Source organism: Eretmochelys imbricata, chromosome 7 (genome assembly GCF_965152235.1).
Source record: "Eretmochelys imbricata isolate rEreImb1 chromosome 7, rEreImb1.hap1, whole genome shotgun sequence".
Lineage (NCBI taxonomy): Eukaryota > Metazoa > Chordata > Testudines > Cheloniidae > Eretmochelys > Eretmochelys imbricata.
Window position 1 is genome coordinate 114,714,942 of NC_135578.1, and position 26,999 is coordinate 114,741,940.

At 39.0% G+C, this 26,999-nt stretch overlaps 1 protein-coding gene across 5 annotated transcripts in view; it reads right to left on the bottom strand.

Moving 5' to 3' along the window:
- VTI1A (vesicle transport through interaction with t-SNAREs 1A) overlaps positions 1-26,999 on the bottom strand; it is a 356,897-nt gene that overhangs the window by 29,418 nt on the left and 300,480 nt on the right. Inside the window, exon 8 of one of the 5 annotated variants that reach the window (XM_077823151.1) lies at positions 10,576-10,780. The exons of 3 other annotated variants lie outside the window; for them this stretch is intronic. In XM_077823151.1, coding sequence (XP_077679277.1) covers positions 10,645-10,780 — 136 coding nt within the window. In that variant the 3' untranslated portion in view covers positions 10,576-10,644. Of the gene's footprint in view, positions 1-10,575; positions 10,781-26,999 lie in introns of those variants that run through there. One more of the 5 variants, XM_077823162.1, reaches the window with a different exon arrangement.

Here is a 26,999-nt window from a genome sequence, read left to right on the forward strand (position 1 = left end):
AGTGGGTATTGCTGTAGGCAACACAGCAAGGAATTTAAGGTGGGAGGGAACAATACTACCAAAGGGGAAAAAATGGGGCTCAACATCTGCTGCCAAAAAGCCAAAAGGCTAATAAATTAGCATGGCAAAATTGATATGCTAACTTTTATCTCTATTACCTTACACGCAACTAAATCTACTGAATGAGGAGCCCAGAGCCGCCTTTGAAAATGCAAAGCATGTTTACAGGGTAAATAATTTAAGAAAGAATATACACTTGAAAGAAGACACCCACTGAAACATCCATGCCTAAAATGCCTGAAGGCAAAAACTTGTGCATTTGCATGCTGCATTTTATTAAGTAAGCCACTGTAGTTTTAAAAGAATGCATGGCCAAATTAAGAGGAATGTGTGATTGAAACATCAAGGATTCCTCAAGTTTACATTATGAATCACAGTGCTGTTATACTCGATGAATTAACCATTTACTTGATGTAGCTCATGGGCTGAATTCATTGCTATAGATCTGCATATTTGAGTGAGTTAAGAGCTAACTTCTGTGGTTTCATTCATATTTGAAACTATAAGAACACGTGGTACGTGCAATGATTCTACTTTTTGTTCAACAAACGTCCCATCAAGTGGAAGTGGGACCAGTTCCAAACATTTGGGTTTGAAATGACAGAGAAATTATCAGCTACAGTTTAATGGGACAGTAAATTGCTGGGGGATGTTTACAGGAAGGTAAGAACATCATGCTGAACAAACCAAGCTAAAATATTTACACTTACAGTGCGCCCACTTCTGCCAAGTTTCCCACTCCTCTGTTTTGAAAGGCCTGACCTTTCCCCTGTGTTTGGTCACAACGCCTAACCTCTGAGCGAAAAGCCTCCTAGAGGCTCCCTTTGGAGCCAATGCCAACTTTGTTCTGTGAGTTGATGAACGACATAGTCAGCTTTCCATCCTAGAGGTCGAGAGGATCACCTCTGAATGCACCCAATATCCGCTGGTCTGGCGAACAAGCCCTACCATCCATTTCCAAACACTGCCGCCTTCTGCACATCAGTACACCATGGTCCTACCATGACACAAATTGTATTGCTTTATACATTTAAAAAAATTCTCTTCTGTATAGCTACACAAACACACACACACAATAGCTCTAACTCTGTTTGTGACATATTTAGATCCGCTCTGTATAAACACAAAGCAGCTCCAAAATAAGCTATTGCAAACCTTACATGAAGGATGCCAACTGTGTTTAAACCTTTTTATAAAACGGGATTCATTAGCAGGGGAGTGCATGAAATCTATATGGGTTCAGCCTGATGTCTTCCACATGCCTTACTGCCTGATTGACCAGCACTGAATAATGATGCCTTGCCACTAAGCACTGATGGTACAATAACAATTGTCATGAAAATTAGCAATCATGGGTAACGGATTACAAAATATGGAACACAAATGAGCGAGTGCAGACTCTGGATACATAAAGAATTGTAAAAAGAAAAGGAGTACTTGTGGCACCTTAGAGACTAACCAATTTATTTGAGCATGAGCTCAATAAATTGGTTAGTCTCTAAGGTGCCACAAGTACTCCTTTTCTTTTTGCGAATACAGACTAACACGGCTGTTACTCTGAAACCTGTCATAAAGAATTGTGTGTGCCTAACCTGAAATAATGAAGACTACAAAACAAACACCGCAAAAAAGTTCCAGCAGAAGTTCATCTCTGACACTGCTACAAGTTAAAAAAATATATATATAAACAGCTTTGGGGATCAGCTAGCACACATTCATTACAACACAGGGCTGTATCTTGAAAGAAAAGCCTTAAAAACCAGTATCCTCAAGAACACAGATAGACTGATGACAAACTTAGGGCATATAATTATGCCCTGTCTCACAGCATTTCATGATAATTCATGCATTTAAGATTTAACTTGAAGTGCATCCGATATGTTTTCTGGATGGAAGGATCCCCTCTTCATATATTGGAACACATTTTATATGGCTACGTTGACTACTTTGCCATTAAGTTTTTGGGTACCTAATTAAAGGTGACCAATAGCTATGCTTCCTACATGCAAACATTGGGGCATGCAAATCAGACAGTAAGACTTTAAATACCCAATATTCATTGACTGCTGGGATACTGCCTGGTACAGCAGATAAATATCTTTGTCCCGAGGACCTTACAATATAATTCAGACATGGGCAATCACAGATAATATGCCGGGTCACCATGCAAACTCAGTGGACATATCCAGAAGAGAGCTTTGCTGAATGGCCTTGGGGAAGACAGACATTGGGAGTGACTTGAAGAAAGGGCAGTTGCTCGATACGTGAGTTGGAGCACATGGAATGGCATAAATGAAGGTATAAAGGCCAAAGGGCCAACTACAAAGACCTGAAGAGCTCCGTGTAGTCTAAAAGCTTCTTCTTTCACCAAAACAAGTCGGTCCAATACAAGATATTACTTCACCCACCTTGTCTCTCAGATATGAAGGAAGCAGTTAGGATAGCCCTAGTTTTCCTGTTAGTGAAGGAGATTTCATTTATGCATCTGTTTTTGAAAACATGCAAAAGTTAAAGGTGTCAGATTGATAAACCTTTGGAATAGAGAATACTCTTCCTCTGTTCAACATATACCGACTGGCTGAGACAGAGCATTGCTTCTTCGCACTGCTCCACCAATGTGCCTCAACCCTATTGTTTCCATGTCCATTCACTCCATGCTGAGATCATTAACAAAATAGCCTGTTTATGTCAACAGGATGGCAGTGGTAGTGGGGGTTTCTGGGCCAGGGTCATCTGGAACTGAAGTGAGAACAACTCATTTTACACAGACCATACAGTGATCAGAAGGGAACAACTTCTCTTCTGGCCACTGCTAGAGAAGACTCTATGCAACATGGCAACCTGGAGGTGAAAGGATCAGCATCCCATTAATCTCTTCCCCGTAACCCCTTGTTTGGGTCATCTTTATCACCTTTCACAGATTAAAAATTCAGAATACAAAACTACCATCAACAAAGACATGTTAAATCCAAGGAAACTGACTTTGAAAAATTCCAGGCCATGATGCAAATGAAATCAAATTAACTCAAATGAAAGAGGGCACTCCTCTCTTGTGCTGCTCAACAGCAATGCATTAAGGTCACACACCAGTTGGTGTCGGGGAGAAAAAGCCATGGAACCAGTTCCTCGGAGGTATGATTGTTAGAGCCTGGTTGGAGCCGGCACTGCCTCGGCGAGCAGTAAGGACTAAAGCAAGAGAATCTGTGGGAGACGTGACTCTGAAAAAGTTTCTCAGGAAGACGGGTTTTGAGTAACTGACTGTAAGGCCATGCTATTAAAAATGTTGAGTGCACCCCTCCATTTAAAAGCGTATATCCTTTAGTCTCACACTTTTTTTTTCTTAAGCCAGTATGGCAAAGTGCCAACAAGAGTATGTCAGAAGTGTACCTGCAAGCTACACTACCATGTTTCTTAGATGGTATCTTGATAGGAACCTTAGAAATAGTTCTAAGATGGATAGATGGATGGATATGCCTTTAAAACAGTGGTGTTTTCTAGACTGCTGGGTATATATAATCCTGGTTTCCAAACAGTTAATGAACAAAAACACTTACAAATAAAGCAATTGTTACTCTAGCAGGAGCTTGTATGCAGCTAAAAAGCCTGACAAGAACATATATGATTGTGTACTGGTTATTGTTATAAGTGTGGTTTCATTTACATTCCATGCATATTCAAGAAATGAAAATACATGTTTTAAAAAAGAAAACTTGTACTATACCAGAGTTGAGAACAATTAAGATTAGTCTAGAAATATATATTAAGTGGAAGGAAGCAAGAAAGAAAATATGTAATATCCTTTGACTTGATTCAATTTTAATCTATAGCTTTTAGATGTGATTAAATTGGAGATTGGGCATTACTTGGTTTATAGTATTTCCCCCTTTTCACACTACATTTGACTGGGTGTCTTTTCATATGGGAAGTTGACTACAATTGTCTTAATAATGTTGACCTCTTTTGTAAAAACCTGAAGGCATCTCAGCAATTGTTCCTGAAAATGTGCTATCCAAAATGTTACCACTTCATGGCACTTCTTGAATGATAGAAAAGCATATATTCATTTTTTTTCCCCAAATGCTTTAAAAGAAAAGAAAACAATCATGGCTAAGGCCATTTGTGAGATGGCATTAAAAGAGCCTACTCTGAGACAGATAAAAATAATGAGAATCTTTCTGTCAGGAAGGATTTAGAAAATATCACTAGCATTATTAAAATTTAATTTTTTACTGTGCTTTTTGGTTTCCCCTTTTCCAGTGATAATGAGCAGGACTGCGCACCTCCACATTGCTAGGACTTGTTTTGTGCAATAAATTCAGCCTTCCAGTCTGAAGACATTTCAGACAACGATTCTGACTGCTATAGGCTTATTTTTCAACCTGTGCTGTGCTTTGAGTCTCCCTATAAAAACCAGTTCATAAGCTAATTTTCCACAAGGCCAGTGGAACAAATAAAAATCAATTTTTGCTCAACTGTTTCAGAGAAATCCTGGGAATAGCTAAGACAGAACAGTGAAAAATAAAAAGGATCGATGTATTCACAAATGGTTTACCTGATAGAGAACTATCAAATTAGTTGACAGGAGATACTCACCACTATTAGAGTGTTTTCTTTTCAGCATGTTACAGCATTTCTATTAGGGGAGTAGAAAAGCCTCTACTTTGTTATGATCTCAGACACCTCAGTTTAATAACCATACCAGGTGCCCATGCACTTCATGAAACCACAGCAGATGAAGTCAAAGTTCAAGAGCACCTGCAGATCTTGCAACCAGAGGGACCCCTAAATGGAAACTGGGCTTTTCCATAGTTTTTATGATCTTGTGGAGGGTGTGAAGGTTCCTTTTTCATTGTTCACAGGGAGGCATTTATGACCTCAGGCCAACCCTGCCTAAAGGTATTTGGTCCATCAGGAAAGGAATAAAATGCAGAACTCTGTCCAGACTTCCTTCCCCATTAAAAAAATATGTTCAGAGTCACACTGAAGACTAATCAGTTGAATGCCTTTCAGAGAGTAAAACACACACATTTCAGAAGTTAGAGCAACCCATTCCTGAAACTTCAAAACTTTCAGAATCTCAAGTGCAACTCAAAAAGATTTAGGCATGTGGTCCAGTCCATTTTACAATCTCTTCAACTAATTTTCAAGTGTTTTGGAAACTGGGTGAGCAGATTGGGATTGGTTTGTTGTTCATGCCTGCTGGACTGCAGTCTGAAGGACAGAATTTGCTTGTGAGTACAAAATAACCATCCCTGCTGCGGATAAAAAACAAATTTGAAATGTATAAGCTTAAACGTTACGGAAGCAATTTTTTAAGCAGTTGTAATCTCAATTCTAATATCTGCCATTTTATTCATTCCATTTTTATGAGTTTGGCATTAAAATGTAACTCACTTTAACAGAAAAAAAATAAAGGACTAAGTATGTCATACTGAAGTCAAGATGTATACTACCGATTTAGAACGATCACACACCATGGAGATATCATTTGTAGGGTCAAACCAAACACTACTCAATGGAAGGACAGCACGAAGTATATAATATTAATCAGATGAGAGGTACATGGAGTTAAACTGTTACATTGCCAATAAACAACATCAATAAGGAGTGTGTATAGAGAAATAATGTAACACCTTAAGAAAGGAAACTAACAAAGAATCTACCAGACTGCTCAGTGTTCTAGGAGATGCTAACCCCCATTCCTTACCACACATTTTGACTCTGCATCTCTCATATGGATGATAATTTGCTTATGATATCTGCCTGATTTAGAGCTAATCTTCTGTAAATTAACTCCTAATGCTGTCTGAAATAATCCTCTTAATGTTGGGCTGTCTTTAGTACTTTACATCAAACACCATGAAGTATATAAACATATAGGCACATAGCATTTGTAGTACTGTTGGCTGCTATTGAATAATTGCTATGGTATGGGGTTCAACTGTGCCTTGAAGACATGGGTCTGTGTTAGTGTGGTGTGGAACTGTGCTGCCCCAGGGGGAGCTCAAGGAGCACCAAAGGCAGGGTTACCACTGCCCAATCCATTCAAAGGAGGCAGCCTACTCGACCTGCATGGGCGGTAGGAGAGATCTTGGCCCCACCCCTGAGGTATACTGCCACCTATGGGGCACATGAAAAGAGCAGTCCTTGTGTTCCAAGCCTCATGCCTCCATAAATACATGGTAATGAGAAAGCATAAACAATCTATAGTTTTGAGACAACAGAATGACAAGATCTGTGTTAAGCAGCACTAATTATCAGTTGGGAGCATAATCTGATAACTGTTTTGAAAAGACAGGGACAGATAATTTTGTTTCTTCATACAGGCAAAGTACTTTTTAAGGGTTTTATTTCACCATCAGCCAACTTAATATTACTGTCAATGTGCTAACGTATTAAAAATAGTGCTGTCAATTAATCGCAGTTAACTCATGCGATTAACAAAAAAATTAATCGCACTTAAAAAAATTAATCATGATTAATCGCACTGTTAATAGAATACCAATTGAAATTTGTTAAATATTTGTGGATGTTTTTCTACATTTTCAAATATATTGATTTCTATTACAACACAGAATACAAAGTGCACAGTGCTCACTTTATATTATTATTTTTATTACAAACATTTGCACTGTAAAAATGATAAACAAAAGAAATAGTATTTTTCAATTCACCTCATACAAGTGCTGTAGTGAAGTCTCTTTATCGTGAAAGTGTAACTTACAAATGTAGATTTTTTTTTGGTTACATAACTGCACTCAAAAACAAACCAAATGTAAAACTTCAGAGCCTACAAGTCCACTCAGTCCCTACTTCTTGTTCAGCCAATCACTAAGACAAACAAGTTTGTTTACATTTACAGGAGATACTGCTGTCTGTTTGTTATTTACAGTGTCACCTGAAAGTCAGAATAGGCATTCACATGGCACTTCTGTAGCAAGGTATTTATGTGCCAAATATGCTAAACATTCATATGTCCCTTCATGCTTTGGCCACCATTCCAAAGGACATGCTTCCATGCTGATGATGCTCATTAAAAAAATAATGCGTTAGTTAAATTTGTGACTGAACTCCTTGGGGGAGAATTGTATGTCTCCTGCTCTGTTTTACCTGCATTCTCTCATATATTTCATGTTATAGCAGTCTCAGATGATGACCCAGCACATGTTCTTTTAAAGAACACTTTCACCGCAGATTTGACAAAATGCAAAGAAAGTACCCATGTGAGATTTCTAAAAATAGCTAAAGCACTCGACCCAAGGTTTAAGAATCTGAAGTGCCATTCAAAACCTGAGAGGGACAAGGTGTGGAGCATGCTTTCGGAAGTCTTAAAAGAGTAACACTCCAATGCAGAAACTACAGAACCCAAACCACCTAAAAAGAAAATCAACCTTCTGCTGGTGGCATCTGACTCAGATAATGAAAATGGACATATATAGATCCGCTCTGCTTTGGCTTTTTGTCGAACAGAACCCATCATCAGCATGGACACATGTCCTCTGGAATGGTGGCTGAAGCATGAAAGGACATAGGAATCTTTACAGCATCTGGCACATAAATATCTTGCAATGTCGGCTACAACAGTGCCATGCGAATGCCTGTTCTCACTTTGAGGTGACATTGTAAACAAGAAATGGGCAGTATTATCTCCTGCAAATTGTAACCAAACTTGTTTGTCTGAGCGATTGGCTGAACAAGAAGTAGGACTGAATGGACTTGTAGGCTCTAAAGTTTTATATTGTTTTATTTTTGAATGCAGTTATTTTTTTTGTACATAATTCTACATTTGTAAGTTCAACTTTCATGATAAAGAGATTGCACCACAGTACTCGTATTAGGTGAATTGAAAAATACTATTTTGTTTTTTACAGTGCAAATATTTTAAATAAAAAATAAATATGGAGTCAGCACTGTGCACTTTGTATACTGTGTTGTAAATGAAATCAATATATTTGAAAATGTAGAAAACACCCAAAAATATTTAAATAAATGGTACAGTATTCTATTATTGTTTAACAGCGCAATTAATTGCGATTAATTTTTTTAATCGCGCGGTTAATCGTGATTCATTTTTTTAATTGCTTGACAGCCCTAATTAAAAATATTTTTTCCACTGAATACACTGAAATATTTTTCTCCCACAACATTAATTTAATGACACAGTCCGAAACCCTAATTGATATTAGTGAGCAATGAAATTCCAGCATATTCTTTTCCTTGTTTTTCAAACATAAATGGCATTCACAAGCTTTAGTGAATGGGCCCCTTTATGGTTTAACAGGCAGTTTATTGGCCCAGACTCCAATGTATAACAAGCACAATTGCAAAAGCAATACATTTTTAACTGAAAGATTCACATATTTTTACTAAGAAAATTACTCAATTAACAAGTAATGGTCAGATAAAGGTTTTAAAAAACATTTTTCTATGGGGAATGTTGTATTATATTAAATGATATTCTTGCCATAGTAAACATTTATAGGGGGTTATTCAATGAAAAAAAGTCATATTGTTTAATTCTACTTCATTTGAGTTGATTTTTCTTTATTACAGCACAGATAAAGCACAGTGATCAGCGAGTTGTATGTGCCCAACAGCCCCGCAAGAGTCTTGTGGAAATGTATAAAACAAGCAGCAATACAGTCCTTTGCCAAACACGGTCATAAATTTTTTATTTGGCAGCTAACATTCTCACTCCTTTTCTTGGCAGCTATTGGGACCTTTAGCAAGAAAGGTGCAGGAGAAAAATACCTTGTTTAGAGATGTTTTCAACACTTTCTGGGATTTTTCAGAACTTCTGCCTGCAGCACATTTTTACAACCACAGTCTCCAATCACCTGATGAGTAGCTGGTGGTTTTTAACTTTTTTTTTTCTTTTTTTTAAATATAGACAGCTTACTACCCCCTCTGGCCTTCAGCCTAGAATGTAGGCTTTTTTTTTTTTTTTAATTTTGGTATGTGTTCCAGAGATACAAGTGGTTGCTCCTCTCTGTCTAGACAAAAAACTGAAAATAATATCAGAATGTACCTTTCATTGCTCCTGATACTATCTGTATCTTATTCCCAGATGACAGAGATAAATGAAAGGCAAACATGTGCTGATTACTTTTGCATTTTTCTTCAGAGAGCTCTACAAAAAACTGGTCACAGGTGCAGCTCCCTCGGTCCGTCAGAGGACTGACTGATAAACAGAATCATGAAATAGATTCTGCACCCAGGCCCACTCCTCAGCTGATTGTTTAAAAAAAAAAAATCCACTCAACTTGACATCTGATACCCAGTTTTTTACAGTGCTGGTAAATCCGTTATTGTACTTGTTCATGTACAGCTGCTGGCTTTCTTAGACAGACAGCGCTGTGCGCTGGGTTATGAAGGAGAGAATTAAACACTAAATCGTCAACAGTCACTTAATTGAAAAAATCACTTGTCGTGATATTATATTGTATGCATTACTTCTATGCTGAAAACAATGAAAGAGGTGCCCATTTCAAATTCCAATGACTGCCTGATGTACCCACCTAGCAACGATGAATATATTTTGGCTCTAGTTTCATGACATATGAAATCACAGTCTGTCTTAAACAGCTGTAGAGAAACAAATGGGCTTTTTTTTTTTTTTTTTTAAAATCAGGAACATTCAATCTCTGTAGGTTTTTCTCTGATATGACAATGTATCGAATCAGAGTTCTCTTTAAACAATAGATGCTTATTAAAGAACACAGTTACAACTACAGACACAAAAGAAATAGATTTCCACACAGTTTAAGTTCCAGTTTTGTCTCCCTTGTTTACCAGGGGCTTCATCCTCTCTGGAACTATATATAGCATACAGAGACATCTAGTGGTTGAATAAAATATCGGAAATAAACATATAATTAAATCTAATGTAACTCCATTGAAGTAAGTGCAGTTATGCCAGGGATGAAATGGCCCAATTTTGTCTCTCACTAACAGAGATGAAAAAAATCACAAATGGATAGAACTGCCTTTTTAAAGCCACTTCACACAAACATGTCACTTTGGGGTGCAAGAGTCTTCTTCTGTGCAGCTCCTGCCTTTTGGAAAAGCCTTCCTGTAGCTTACTACTTCCTTGACTCTTTTCAAATCACAACCTAACAACATCTTTTCTCCCTTTTAGTTTCTCTCTCTCTTTGCTATTATATTTCACTTCATAAATAATAATTAATAATACTACCTAGCTCTTGTATAGCACTTTTCATCAGTAGATCTAAATGCATGGTTTAATTGCAAAACATTGTTTTAGAGCCAGTTTCTATGAAAGCTGTCATACACAACAAAAACCATTGGACAGAAATTTAACTTTATGAAAAATAATACTCCAAGAAAAAGAAAAGCATGTATACCAATAAGAAAAAAATTAAATAGCTTATGGAGGCTGAGGGTTTGATCCATAGGCCACTGAAGTCAATGGGCTTTGGATCAGGTCCTATATCTTTTAAAGAATATAAACATACAAAGTCTCACATTATGTTTTAAATCCATTTTATGGGCCTGATTCTGCTCAGTGTTACACCGTTGTAAATCAACAGTAACTCAGTGGAGTTACACCACCTCAAGATTGAGTCAGGCTTTACATCTCAAGGTCAGAACTTGTGCCAGGGATGTGAAACAGATGTTGCTTTCCTCATTTATTTGTTTAGTAAACTTCAGGTCAATAGAACTTTCAGAGGGCAGGTCGGTGTAACACTTCTGGATCTTCCTTTTGAGAGAGAGAGAGAGAGAGAGAGAGAGAGTGTATATGCATCGTGTTTGAATTAAAACTGGGAAACGATCTCTTATTTTTTTTAAACTTTACTTGAGCTATGCACAATTCCCTTGAGGCAAAGAGAAAGCTAGCTATTTGTGGATGGGAAAAAGGGCTTTTGTGAGCTGCAAAACTGCATCACTGAAAGCTGCTTCTTTTAAAAAGAATAAAAAACATTTGATACTATTTTAAGAGAAAACATGGGTAAATATTTCAGTTTTTGCATGTTGCCTCATTAACGAATTTAGCAGGAAAACATTACACTTTATAATTAAGCTCCCTTAGTTTGCTGCTGCCCAGAAGTTTGTCAATACTCTCTGGGATAAGTCAAATCAAGAAATAGTGAAGGCAATATCCAACAGCTTGCTCAAGCAAATCTATCAGAGGCTTAAACTCACTTCAGAACACTGAAATTTGAGACGCCATATCAAATAAGCAGCTTTTTCCCCCTGAAGAGTAGAAACTGGGTGTAGCTAACCTAGTGCATAATAGGTTTATTCTCATTCACAAAACAGGAATTACTTTATGGCCCCAAAGTAAAACTAGTATAAGAAATATGCTAGCAGATTTGCTGCAGATGTGTGCTGTGACACGTATGCAGAGAATCTGTTATTAATCCCATGCAAACTTTTTAATATTTATACAGTGTAATGCAGGAAACCATTAAGCTGAAGGTTCTGAATTATTAAAAACTAAACCAAAAAAGGATTTGAAGTTTGAGATGGTCAAGCTTATTTTCAAACAGTATCAGTTTAATTCACTGATTCTAGGGTATCCCCATCCCCCACTGCTTACATTTATTTTAATGACTATTGTGTGTTTCTTTTTGTGTATGTATTCAACCTCTTTTATTGTAACACATGACAGTTCATAGCGAAAGTGCAGCTTTTCAACTCTCTCGTTTACCGGACTGTGACAGGAATGTTCTTGCTAGGGGGTTTGTTTGGGAGTGCTCTGGATACGTATAGAACAGGAAATAGTCTGTCTCAAATGCTGGAAAACCTATCTTTCACCTGAATCTTTCAAAGCTTGTGTCAGAACATAACTAGAACCTATGTATCTGCACAAGAGTTACGATTACTATAGGCAATTATACCATGGAAATGCAGGAACCTGACAAAGTAATTAATCAAATTATTTTTCACAATTTCAGTTCACCCCTAAAATTTTTCTTACTTCCAAAGCAGATGGATATTATATTACCAAAGCTGTTGAAAGGGTGTAACACTATCCATGAAGCCAAAGGCCACTAAAACTATGCAATGCATAAATTTTTATTGTTTGCTCAGTATTGAAATCTCATTAGGGCTCATAACTCTTCTGCACACTGCGAACATTTGCATCTGCTGATCATGAGAACTTAGATGGAATGTATACCTTTGGCTAACTTACTTGTTATGTTTTTAGATGAGAATGTGTGTGTCGCTTTTTTAAAGCCCTTACACAGTTGTGATTTAAGTGTCCACTTTTAAAACAAAATATATTAAAACTTTCATTTAAAATATCTCAAGGTTGTTTTATTGCTGGCAACATCCACGATCATCATGTACAAAAGCTTCATCTGACTTAGTATTCAGAATAATCATTGTTTGAAAACTATGCCCTATAGAACATTTCCCCTCATTTATCCTTTCTGCTTTATGCGGTCACATTTTAATTAGATTAGAATTTGTCCTCCAATTAGCTTTCATTAAACTCTATAGATTACAGCAAAAATCTCCACTGAGTTATGCTTCAAAATTCTGCCTAAAGTTTAAAATAAAATAACTGCAAATGAAGTGATTATGAAGATTACTACTATGCAAAAAACATCAGTCGTTTCCTGGTTTACTTATACATTTAACTCTGTAATTTATTTTGCCGTCTTCAATAACTCTGCATTCTCCAGAGTAGTAATCATAATAATACCTTACAGTTATAGAATTCCTTTAATTCCCAAGTATCCTTAGGGGCCTGATTCTGCAATCCTGTCACTGAAACTGCTCAAGTGAATGCTATTTAGTGCAAGTAAGGGATGTGAATTACACCCCAACTACAAGCCAAATTATGACACTTGGATACCATTGATTGCTATTGGGTCATAGTCAAAGCCAGAGTAGGACTTGATAAGTGTACACATGGAATTGCTTCATCTACTCTGGGATAGGATGTAGCAGCTGTTGAATAGTGCACAGCAACATGATGTTCTCTTTAGGACAGGGTGTGAAAACAGATACTGTCTCCAATGTAAATTGCAGGGAAAACTGAAAATGTAATTACCCAAACTGGAAAGGGCCCAGTAGGAAAATGGGCCTAATAACATTACTGTAATGTTAGTTCCGTCTTTAAATGAGAAATTGCCAAGTGCAGTTGCCCTTGTGTTGGAACTTTGCTGATGCCTAGCATACATGCAAATTTATTACACGCTGAAGGCAACAAATGACAGATTCGCAAAAAGAAAGGGAGTACTCCTTTTCTTTTTGCGAATACAGACTAACACGGCTGTTACTCTGAAATTACAGATTGTGGGTCCAATCCTCCAGACTCAGGAGCATGGATGGATCCTTATTCCTGAATGGAGTCCCACTTGGGCACACAAGACTCAGTGCTGGATTAACACTGAACAGAAATTCTCCTCCAATAACAAAGATAAGCACCAATGAAAGAGACGAATATCTTTAATGAGATACAATTTGCCCATGATTTTTATATATATTATCTATACACACACACACAACATGCAGCCAGCATCTGAAAGCTAAAAATAGACACACTTCTGTTAAAAAACAGAAACCTGCCTTAACTCCATCAATATACTTTAGACAGGAGGCACACAGTGGAAAACAAATATTTTGCCAAAAAAATAAATGCCATTTGTATGACAAAGCAGAAACATAGAAGCAACAATTATAAGAATATTAATAAAAATGAATTAGACTAACAATAATAATGCCTCACAATTTTCATCTTCGAAGTCCTGTTAAATACACATTAATTAATTATTAGAACAAACTTTAACGGATTCATTTTCATATCACTGAGGTGAGTAGTATAATCCCCATTTTACAGAAAGCAAAACGGAAGGTTAAGAGATTAAGGGCAGGTCTACACTACAGCGGGGATCGACGCTCTGAGATCGATCCACCAGCGGTCGATTTAGCGGGTCAAGTAAAGTCCCGCCAAATCTTCTGCAGATCGCTCTCCAGTAGATCCCTGTATTCTACTCCCCAATGAGAAGAATAAGGTAAGACGACAGGAGAGTTTCTCCCGTCGACCCCCCGCGGTGCAGACCCCATGGTAACTCGACCTAAGGTACGTTGACTCCAGCTCTCTCCCATCAGCTTAGAGCATCTACATTAAAGAGCTACAATGGCACAGCCTAAGGACACGTCTACACTTAAAATACTGCACGGATGCAGCATTTTAAGTGCAGACAGGCTCTCAGGGTACGTCTACACTATGAGAAAACACCCGCAGAAGGGCAGCGGCTGGCCCAAGTCAACTGACTTGGGTTTGCAGGTCTTGGGACGCAGGGCTATAAACCGGCAGTATAGATCTTCGAGCTCAGCTTGTACCCTGGGCTCTGAGACCCTGCAAGGGCGGAGGGTCTCTGAGCTTGAATGTCTACACTGCTATTTTTAGCACTTCAGCCAAAGCCAGCTGTCCTTGGGTTCTGAGACTCAGTGCCATGAGTTTTTTTTTTTAAATCACAGAGCAGACCTACGCTTAAGAACCAAAGGCTCATGCTCTTAGTTAACTAAGCCACTTTTGAAAGTGGGACATGGGCTCCTAAATCACTTAAACACTTGAATTTTTTTTTGCCCAGTGTAACCAAAAAATGCACAAACCCCAAAATTAAGCACAAGAACCTGGGAATGCACCTCTGTCACGATGAGATGCAGCCATGGCATGAGGATGGCTAAAGCGTTGGCATTTCACGCTGACTATGGCCATGAAAACTTTAGGCGTTGAGAAATTCTATATATAACTTTATATCCTTACAAAATATAACCTACATACTTGGAAAAGAATTATAAATTAATCCCTGTTATTTTAATCCCTGCTTTTTTATTTAGCACCAACCATAAAGAGAATTTTTAATAAAGAAATAACCTCAGGTTACTTTTTATTGGCGTGTGATTTATAAAGCTTTAGAAAGGTATCTATTCTGGAAGTATAGTGTGCCCACTGCTATTTTTGCAATGGAAACGGAAACGCAAACTGGAAATGGAGTCATTCATTCACACTTACAGGATTACATCTCGCTGACAGGCATGCAAACTTGGAAAGGTGCTACACAGTTGCTCTTAAAATATTATACTATAATTTTTTTTTGTTTTTAGCTTCAATTAAACAAATGTTAAAGAAGAATCAGAACTTCATTAGGGCTATGGGTTCATTGTTTGCAATAGATCATTTCTGGAAACTGTAAAGGATCAGAAAATCAATGCACTTTTAATAAATATGTCTCAACAGGCAATTATTTTGATAAAATCTTCAGGGAAAGTGAAGAACATAAAAAAAAGGGTGAGAACATGGCTGAAAAAAATCTGTTTAAAAATTTGAACAAATTTTCCTGGAATGGTTTTTGCAGTATTTGTACAGATCTGGTAAGTACTTAGTTTGTGATCTGAGTTTGGAATGTTCTGCGAAGCACACTACAGATTAGAGATGGGCCAAAAGTAAAACCATAAACTTGAAGCCTTTTTGAATTTGTGGATTCTACATGTAGATCCAAACTAGATCCAAAATCAGGAGAAACCTATTTTCTGGTTACCATTTAAGATCTTACAAGCACAGTTTAATCCTGTGAGATTATCTGCATTTCAAACAGCAGAAGAATAGATCCACTGAGTTTGCAAGATTTTTGCAACTTTGGGTTTACAAGAACAGCTCCTGAGATTTCAGCTTCCCTAAACCTGAATCCGGGTGAGAGTGTATCAAGGTTTCTGCTCTCTGGCAGTCTTTTGTTGCCTCACACTGCCACTCCTGCAGTGGCTGGCAGCAGAATCTGGGTGCGCTCTCTACTCTGGGTTCTAGTCCATGGACTCTCTTGACTGCAGCCAAGGTCTGTAGCACTCCATACCTTGCTGCATTTCCCTGGGCGCTTTCCTAACCATCTGGCTCTCCCTTCCTTCTCTGGGTCTGCCAGCTTTACTCCTCCCAGGGAGTGACTGCAGCCTTTCCCAGCAGCTCCTACCTGCTGCCTACTCCCTGGCTGTCTGGAAGACTTGCCTGTTCCTGCACAGGGGCTGGAGCACCCACAGGGAAAAATTAGTCAGTGCTCTGCATCCACTGGCAGCCAAGCTCCCTGCCCCCCCCCCCCCCCCGTCTCACCTCACCTCCGCCTCCTCCCCTGAGCGCGCTGCGTCCCCGCTCCTCTGCCTACCTCCCAGTGCTTGCTGCCGCAAAACAGCTGTTTCATGGCATAAGCTCCAGGAGGGAGGGGGAGGAGCGGGAACGTGGCACGCTCAGGGGAGGATGCGGGGAAGAGGCGGGTACGGGGCGGGGTTTTGGGGAAGGAGTCGAATGGGGCAGGGCAGGGGTGGAGCTGGGGCTGGGCCGGGGGCAGAGGGGGGTTGAGCACCCATCAGCGCCAGCAGAAGTCGGGGCCTATGCTCCTAATTAGGGATTTTCTCTCAGCCGTAATTCCCCCCTCCACCACCCCGCCCGTTTGCCACTTAATAGGCTAATTGACCCCTCTGGCCTGCCCTAATCCCTTCAGGTCAAGGGGGAGGGTGGTGTTTTTGTTTTTAACTTTGTTCACTCCCCTCAGCTACTGACCAAAGCTACACATCAGTCAAGGTCTATGGTTCCTTGAAAAATAAAAGGTTTAAAAAAAAAAGGAGTAAACCAGCAAAGATGTTATACTGGAAATATAGCAAATACTCTACATTTGGGAAACAATTTCCATCCATGGGTTGAGCAGAGCAACTTTTAGTCTCTGGAGATTTGGATTCAAATCCAGTTTAGAATAAGTGTCAAGGTCTCATATGAATCTAGATTCTCCACACACACAAAAAATAACACCAAATCTTTGTTCTCATTTCAATATGTTTGAAAGAGGCCAACGATCTAACTAGCAGAGAGTGTTGCAGATTCGGAACTGATTTTGTAGAACTGTGTTTGGAAACTGGCACAGAGCGTTACCAGATTATGTCTATTTCCTTCCTGTTTTATTAGTTCCTCACTTTCATAAGCACTAAAAAACAAACAAGCAAACAAGCACACAAACCATCAATTAGGAGAACAAGGACAAGGAAAATAATTGTGTACACTGCATACATTAATTATGTAAAAGATAAAATGGATGCAAGATGCAACAACATAGATTACTACACTACTTGTTGCATTTCTGAATCTGTGGGAATAAGGAGGAATTATCTTGATAATTTACGAAATGTAGAAGACCCTGAAAAGACTGCACCAGGCCTGCATCAATTTCTCTGGTTACATTTCCTGACTGACTCCTCCTACTTTTGGCATACTGGGCTCAATTCTCAGATCTGGACAAACTGCACAGAACTCAAAAGTGGGGCATGCAAAGGTGGTTTCATGACACCTTTGCGTACTCCTATTCTGGGATTTGCCCAGCCTCCCAAGAAAATTACAGCAGTCCTACACTTGGCTGCCAGCAGCCAGTTGTGTTAGTTCTATACCATTAAAGGAATTCTAACACCCCAGGGGGGAGATTGCTAGCAAGATCCTACAGCTTTCCAACACCAGAGCAGTTTACAGTCAGTGGCCATGAGCTAACAGGAAAGCTGGCCTGTTTAAATGCAAAGATAAGTAAGTATTGTCAAGGCAATGTGAACATATTGGTTAGTTGCACCTAAATTCTGCAGCAAGGACCCTGAATTCTGCAGCATTCAGGTGCAGCAGCTTCAAGGAAAATCAAAACTGGAGGTTTTTATTGAATGAAAATGAAAATGACGAATACAATCAGAAAAGTCATTTGGTCACTTATTTATACCTGTATTGATATTAAATTCAATTTGTTTTAAACTCTACTCTTTTGTTTCTGGTTTTCAATATGCTGCAGATTAGTGTATTGACAAGGCAGAACTGCATTGCAGAAACTACCAAAGAAAAGATTTTGGCAGTTTCTAGGGAATATTTGAGGCCTTTGGCAGCAAGATGGCATGGGAGGCTACTTAGGATTGTAAGACAAACAAATTAGGTAGATGACTAACATGAGCAGCAGTGAAATAGTTAATACTGATAATTACACAATCACCATGAGGTTTCAGCCATTACAATCCATTAAAATGAATCTGACCAGGTCACATCTCTTTTGTAGCTGTCGCATTATATTGTAGTTTTAAACTGTATGCGGATTCACAAATCAGACTCCACTGCACCAGTTTACACTCCGCTCCTATCTGGAGCATTATCTTTGTAACCATGAAGCTAGAAACAGGTTTTTTTGTTTTTAAGGAAAGCTCTGATTCTGAATCACAACTCTGCTGTGAAGGGCAGATTCTGTATGACTGCAGAATACACAGACCCCTGGAATATGGTAACTATATCAAGATTGTTTTACAAAACTTCATCAACTTAACTTTACATTTACCAAAAAGATTTTTTTTACTATAAAATCATTCTTATTACACTAAGTGTCAACTTTCACACTTCAAGACAAAAGCCAGCCATTAAGTGGGGGGTAAGGAAGAAACTCATCCACCTTCTTCAGAAGCATTTGGTACTGGCCACTGTTGGAGTTAGATATGAGTCTATCAGGACAGCTGACCGGATGTGGTATCTTCACAGTTTTTGACTTTTCAAACTTTTCAAAGACAAACTGGTATGCTCTTTAATACAATGCTCATTGTCAAAGGTTATCAAATAAATGATAAAACTCTCTGGAAATAAATATACCTCCTCTACTTGTTTTGTATACAATTCTGCAAAAGACAAGGAATTCTAAAAGTAAATAAACATATGGGAGGATTAGAGAAGCAATACACAGAAGTATTTCCTCATTTTGAGTTAATTAAATAGAAGTCCCCTTTCTAGCCCTAACCAGGAAATATTCCTTCATAGAAGAGAGGTATGCGTTATCTAGAATCTCATTTAGATTATATTAATGCTAGCATGCCTACATACATATACACACACAGACAGCATACAGATTCCAATCCAAAATTAAACACACAATTCTATCATGCCATTCTGGATTGATAGGCAGGGGATTTTAACATTAGATAACACCAATACAGACACAGAACTCTCTTTAGTTGTTAGCCGTTAAAACTAAAGCTGAAACCTTTTAGCCATAATGAAGGAGTTTACAGGGTTCTTAATCCCTGTACCCCACCCTGATTCTCCAGTGATCTCGCTGAAAGCTTTAAAACAGTCCACACCACTAACATGGTGCAGAGCCTGTCGAACATGCTGATCTGCTCATGATTACTCTTTGCCACTGTAAAACAATCTAACTCCTCAAGTGAATGGAGTCTGTAGCAACAATGGTGTTATTGACTTGTTGCTCCAGCTCTATTTAGTTATTACCCTCGAGGCCACAATCAATAGACTTTGCACCAAGTCAGCCTAATAAATCCCAGGCTTTCACTGGAGCTTTGCCAGGAACTGCAAGAAAATCTATGGCAGTCAAACACTTAGAGTATGAATAACAGAGAAAGCTGTACTGACAGCTGTATAAATTAATTAACAAGGAATGTTCTTATTCTTTTAAGAAGATCATAATGCATGTTTATCATGATTTAAGGAGTCAGAGGTAGAGCAACAGAAAAATCACCTTTATGCTTTCATTACAAAAAATATCAGAGGTCTGATTAAAATCAAAAACAGCCTTTTGCCTGGGATTGGCCACATATATATTTTTCCAATTACTCAATGTGCAAAAATTTACATTCATATTACCAAGGCGGCCATTTCATTATTCCAAGTTTGATTTAAAAAGCAACCCAACCCTCAAAATGTTGGGCATTTTGTGTTTACAGTTCATTTTATCTCAGTAAATGTTGATTATTATGCGTTTGTGTTACCAGATCCTACCTCTGTGGTGGGGAATTGAATCCTGCTTGTAACGCAGTGATTAAAACAAAAACAAGGGGTGGGTGGGGGAAATCAGTCGGTTGTTCAAGTAGTAAGAGGTCGGTCACTAGTGAATTACAAAAAGAAAAGGAGTACTTGTGGCACCTTAGAGACTAACCAGTTTATTTGAGCATGAGCTTTCGTGAGCTACAGCTCACGAAAGCTCATGCTCAAATAAACTGGTTAGTCTCTAAGGTGCCACAAGTACTCCTTTTCTTTTTGCGAATACAGACTAACACGGCTGTTACTCTGAAACTAGTGAATTACAGGTTCTTTCAGTTCCTCCTGTAATAAGCAAATATTCTGCAGACTCAGCTCTGAGCTGCCCCAGATCATACTGTCCTGAGACACTCTGAACCTACTGTAGCAAGAGCTGGGTGCCAGTCAAGGAACAGAAGAATCTTCTTTTTTGCACGTTGAAAACAAATGTAACAGATCAATAGGCTCTTAGAACTTATTTGTTGCCCCGGTGGTACTTTCTAGAAGCAGTCAGCTTTCCTAATGAGGGTCACAGCATTTACAGGAAGCAACAAACTAAGGTCAGCTAGCCAGCTGTTCGGGCACTTGACACTTACAGTGCAGTTAAGGGGTATGATTGTGAGTGTATATAACCTTTTGGTAAAGACAAATGCTTCGTCTGGTTGGCTGCAGCTTTTACATTTTGGGGAGGGAAAGCTTGGGCCACAGGGCTTGCCTCAAAAAACTGTGCCTCACAACTTCCAAAAGAAGTTGAAACTTCCAAAAAACTTCATTTTACCCTGGGGGGTGGGGGGTGGAAGACTAAATCTCTACCACACTGTTCTAAGGCTGCCATAACAAGTAGGGTTGCCAACTCTCCAGGAGTGTCCAGGAATTAAAGATTTCTCTTTAAAGATTATGTCACGTGATGAAACCTCCAGGAATACATCTAACCAAAATTGGCAACCCTACCAGACAGGCCTCTCGGTTCAAGCAAACATGATGGGAAGGAATTGGGACCCACATCCAAAGAAAATAACACTGATTTGGTAATTTACTGAATTAGGCTTAAAACAATAAAGAATTGGTTAATGTCTGTGAAACATTTTGAACTCAGATATTATGACAGTCCTTTACTCCTGCTTTTAAGTACTACCATTGCATTAAGAACTCCCACCGTTGTTTTCTATTTCTGTTGCTGTCTTCTTTCCTCATTGTCTCTAAGATTTCTGTAGCACCTCTTCTTCCGTCCTGAGCTTAATTTTTTTCAGTGATCGCCCATCAATGACAATTTCAGGAACACTAACTACAAACACAGGACACTGATGCAGGTACACACTCAAAGCCCTGAGACAAAACCTCATTGTTTTCCTTTGTGAAAACATGCACACACATTTTCAACCTAATTCCTTAAGAATTCAGTATAAAAACTTTTGTAAACCCTTGATACCATAGTTGTGGCTGAGAAAGCATTTTGAGTTTTTAGACCAGGTACTTATAATGTTCTGGAAATATACTCCTTTGCCTTAACATTTATTTGATATTATTATTTTTACAGCCTCAAAGTCCTTTCCCCCCTTTTTTTTTTTTTTTTTTAAGGAAAACCGAGTGCAGTTTATTTCACTATTTTCATGTTAGCTGAGCACTGAAATAAAGGGTTTTCCCGATGGTTGGATTAGAAATATTTCAAATACTGTTTTGCATTTTAATATCTCAAAAATGGCTTTGATTTATAACTTCAACATTCATATATACACAGTCACTTAGTGAGGAATGTATACTCGCCTAAGTTGATTTAGAACACGGGCCAAGTTTTCAAAAGTAAGGCGATTTTGGTTGCTAACCCAGAAATAGCTCAGCACCCACCCTCTGAAAATTAGACCTTTTAAAGATGTCTCCATCTGAGACCCAGCAAAATCACAAACTACTTTGGAAACCCTGGGACTGAGAATTAATTTAAAATAGCATAACTGGAAGGCGATAGCTCAAGTCATTGGCAGTGCACCATCTAAGACAGGGGTGGGCAAACTATAGCCCGTGAGCCAGATCCAGCCCGTGAGCCATTTTAAGATGGCTCCTGAGCTCCCGATGGGGAGCGGGGTCTGGAGCTTGCCCCGTTTCAGCACTCCAGCTGAGGTGCTGGGTCGGGGGCCGCACCACACGGCTCCTGGAAGCCGTGGCATGGCCCTGCTCCGGCTCCTACATGTGCCAATGGCCCCCTCTGGTGCTCCAATAGGAGCTGCAGGGGCAGTGCTTGCGGATAGGGCAGCATGCAGAGATGTCTGGCCGTGCCTCCGCGTAGGAGCAGGAGAAGGGATGTGCCACTGCTTCCGGGAGACGTTGAAGTAAGAGCCGCTCGGAGCCTGCACCCCTGAGCCTCTCCCTGCCCCAGCCCTGATCCCCCTTCCGCCCTCCAAACCTCTTGGGTCCAGCCCAGAGCACCCTCCTACACCCCTAACTCTTCATCCCTAGCCCCACCACAGAGCCCACATGCCCAACTAGAGCCCTCACCCCCTCCTGCACCCTAACCCCACTTCTGTGAGCATTCATGGTCCACCATACAATTTCTATTCCCCTATGTGGACCTCAGGCCAAAAAGTTTGCTCACCCCTCTAAGATGATCATATTCCACTGTCTGGTGCCAACAGGGCAGAAGTTATTTGCACAAGCCCTGTGAAATAAAGCCATGATTTTTGGGTCCTGCATTATACTTATGATCCTTCCTGTGTCCTATCTCTTCCATTGTGCTTCTGAATATGCAGTCATTGTACTATGTTAACCACATTGCAGATACAGCGAAGGCCGAGACGAAGTTAAGAACGTATACAATAATGCCATTAATGCACTTTACTACACATACATAAGGACACTGGGTGACCTAGGCTTAGGTTCAAGGACGATTGCAAGAGGAACTTAACTTTCAACATTGAAACTGCAAGCTGGGAACATGCAGATAGTAACACAGGAGAGCTGTACTGTATCAGGGAGTCAAAGAGGCTGCAGAGAGGCGGCTGAGAGAGGAAAGCTCAGCAGGTCTCAAGGGCTTACGCCTGCGCCTTATGCCTGCATTACTTGTGGCAAGGACTGTCCATTAAGAATAGGACTTTTTAGCCACTTATGATGCTGCAGTACGACACACACAGCAGCTGAACTGCTTTGGTGCTCACACCATCATCTTTTGACATGGATGGTTGATACAATTCTCAAATTCCTATGGACGCGGGAACCATAACTTTGAATTTTCAGATGTTGGTGTTTTTGCCTTTTCAGACTAAATGATGCACTAATATAGATTGCTTTTACATTTAAAAGCAATCAGTCTTCTGATTCTGAAAATGTATATTCTACATGCTTTAAGATGGGATTTTTTTTTTAAATGAATGCAAAAATCAGAATATTTTGCTATTCCAAGGATTCAGGTGTTTTTTTTTTTTTAAACAGTAATTATAGCTGGGAAGTTCATCTTATCACCTACCTCTGCTCAGTGAAAATTTTGGTCATTACAGGAAGCAAGAGCTTAACATACAAAACTACTCTTGAACTAGCTGTAAAATCCCTTTTTAAAATATACTGGTTTAAGTCTCATTTATTAACTTGAACCATGATAGCACTTGTGAAAATTACTTCAGGGGAATGCAGTTCAAGTCTCTTCACCTCTGGGTACTGAAATTCATTACCTGGCAATAGAAATAAAGACTGGGAGCGTCTCACAGCCATGAATGCCATGTGCTGTAATACCAGCAGACTTTGCAAGCTAAGCATGATGTTGAAGGAAGACTGGCAAAGAACACCTAGGAGCTACAGAAAGTGGTAGTGTTGAATCTTTCGCTGGCACCTTTCTTTCTGAGTCAGTACTGCACCAATGTTCCATCATGTTGTTAGGGAAATACTGGAAATGCTGTTTTTCTGATGAGATGTAAAACTGAGCTCTTGACCAATTGTGAGCCATTTAAAGATCTCTTGATAAGAGTAAGGACATTATAATCAAATTCCAGCACAGGTAATTACATCCTGCCGACCCAAATTCCCACTCCAATTTCCATTGAACATTGTATCCTCCTTAACACCTGTCTTAAAGTCGTGCATAGTGTTCCTGTGCTCTTTTAAAAGATCTGCTGCAGATCAGAAGGGATCCTTATATGTATCTCTCAACTACCTACTTCAAAGGGTGCTGTCAAAATTTAATTAACATACCTGGAGATTCTCACATGAAAGATGCCTCCAGGAGTGCAAAAGACTATTGTATAGCACTACAATTCTGCATAGCACTTGATAGAGTCCCCGACAAAATCCAGATGACAAACGAAAGGAGGGGTCTTACCATACATGCACTGAAGAATTTCTAATGTCCTTTTCTGTAATGATGTCTTGAGGATATCTCCTGTTTCCCCTATTGCATCAAGTTTAAACTTCATCATCCTTGCCTTCATAGCCCTGCATAATCCCAAACTTGCCAACATTTCTGACCTCATCCCTTATTGTGTCACATCTCACCCTCTTTGCTATGACAATGATGCCTCGGTGCGTGGCTTTTCCCATAAATATCTCGGTAGCTTCTACTCTGGCACCCTATGTCCTTCCCGGTTCTCACCCACCAAGCAATAAACTACTTAATTCAAATCCTTAGGCAAGACTCGCTTCTTCCATAACTCCCATGAGAAATAAGACATGGATAATTAGTTTAAAAAATGAATGCATCATCAAGTCTAGACTGAGAAACTGCAGGATCTTGGTGCCGTTTGCTTCCTTTCTCATTCTCTCGCTTCCCTATTGTCTGCTATTACCACTGCTCATTGCATCACATGTAAAAACTCCTTGACGCACGTCTCCGCACTGGTGCTGTAAAATGTCTGCCTCACTTTTGGGCATCATAACAATAATTAATTAATAATCAAATAATAACATGAATCTTCTTTCCCTAAGTACCACAGTTTTTCAGCTTATACATGAGTAAGTACAGTAATTCCCAGAAATACTGCTACTGGAAGGTAGAATTTTCAATAAATTATATCACTCTGTCAACTAATCAGTGTATTACTTACTACTCTGTATTATTATTTTTCCTGGAAATGCTGCCTTCTGACATGATGTTTTGGAACTCTGAAAGAATGGTGGCCACCACAGGGGGTAGGCAGCGGTAGCCAACAACCCTTGTACCAACGGGTCTACGTTTGCCAGAGCATCATCATTTTATTTCTCTGGCTTTCGCCTTCTACAAAGTTGGCCAAGCAATCCCAGTTTATTACAGACAGCCAAATGATGGAGGAATGCTTCAGAACAGATTTAAAAAAAGCAAACTCTTGTCTGAAAATTGTATAAAGGAAAACCTAGAGGAGCTGAAATAATAAATTTTAATTTAAGCTTCTTAAAATACCATCCTACTTAAATGCAATTTGGGTAAAGGCTTTAAAACTTGCATACCTCCTCTGACTGGTTTTCTAATCTAGAATGTCTGCTATCTAACTTAATCTTATCTAGCTCTTAAGGTGATAATGCTGAACAACCCTGGCTCTGGAATACACAGGTCAAATTACAAGCAGGGAATGTTGTTCTGTCCACAGTGTCTGGGAAGGTGTAACAAAAGAGAAACATTCTTGTAAACCAGACTACTGCTGAAGGTAAATGGTAACATTCTATGGAACTAAGCCCTCAATGATTCATTCATTCTATCAAACGTTCTGCAGCTAATTGGAGTTGAAAAAAACAAAAACAAAGAAAACAGTTCTATGTTTTTTGTCCTATATTAATTGGGGTGGTCCCTACCAATTGCTTCTCAGAATCTGTGAAAACTCATCCTCTCTCCAACTAAGGCTGTTATTTACTTGTGTTGCTCCAAAATTCTTTCGTCATGATAAAGTGGATCAACTCAATCTAAATGTTTTGATCTATTACATATGTGGAAAATGAGACACTGGCACAAGAAACGCAGCTGATTTCTAAGCGCTGTGTCTAAACGACCTCTACTGCACAGCAAGGGGGCAAGTGAATCAGCCTCTTCCAATGGAAATTACTTTACCTTTGAGTCTCCATGTAATATGGGAAAGGAAACTCAAAGCCTACTTTAAATGACAGAATTAAGCTAGATGTTACTTGCAAATTGATTAATTTCCTTAACAGACAGATTGATCTAATGAATTTTCTCTTCTGTACTGTAAGTATTCTGCAACTATTCTGACACAAGACAGCTACAATAATTTAAATAAATCTGGAATCCATTTTAAGGGACATGATCAAATTTGACCGAAAATTAAGAATAAAAGTGAAAACAATACAAAAAAAGCTGGAAAAAATATGTTTGGGTGAAATTTAAAAGAAAAGAAAACATTTCTAGGTAAACAAACATGCTCTAGCAAGATTTGCAATCCAAATATTGTAGCACTGTGTTGGTGCTTAAGAACCTGAGAGTGAATTTTACTAAGAACATAGGTGAAACGGACTTGTCCACTGTCACTGCCCAAACACAGACAAATGTCAACAGTAAACAAACAGCAAAGACAGCAAAAAGAAATTAGATATTTTTAATCAGTCAGTTTTAATTAACTAAGGTCAGTCTGTGGCAGTTTTAATACTCTAATGTGTTAGCAGACATGTAAAATGTCTTTACATGTGGTACTAATAAAATGTTGAGGCACAGGGCCGTATTTCTAAAGGGCTTCTAGAGTGTTCCTGTGTGTCAATCTGCATGTGCATGTAAAAATCAGTGCATCCAACTATCAATGTGCAAATACAAATAGCTGTGCACGCAAATTCTCCAAACAAGCATTTCAGGGGCCCCTTTTAAGATTTGACCCAGGATGGAAGGAGATCCAACCTAATTCAAAGTCAGTTTAAGAATAGCTAAACTTCATTGTTTCTGTGCCAATTCTAAGCAAGTTCCCTAATCTTTTTCCTGTTTCAACTTTACTATCTGAGTTTCATTAAAAAAAAAAAAAAAAAATCCCAGGCTAATTCAATTCAGGTGCACCATCCAATCCCACTTTTCACACCTTATTCAGTCACACAACAATTTAAACCTCCCAGCTGAATCTGGAACTCCAAATGCAATATGATTGGTTGCATTATCTCCTGTGAACTCACGAGAATATGTGTGGACTCCTTACAGCCATATGAAATAAAACCCCTGGCATCCATACCATAAGTGATTGGCCACCCCTCATTAGAATTCAGGTTGCCAACTGAG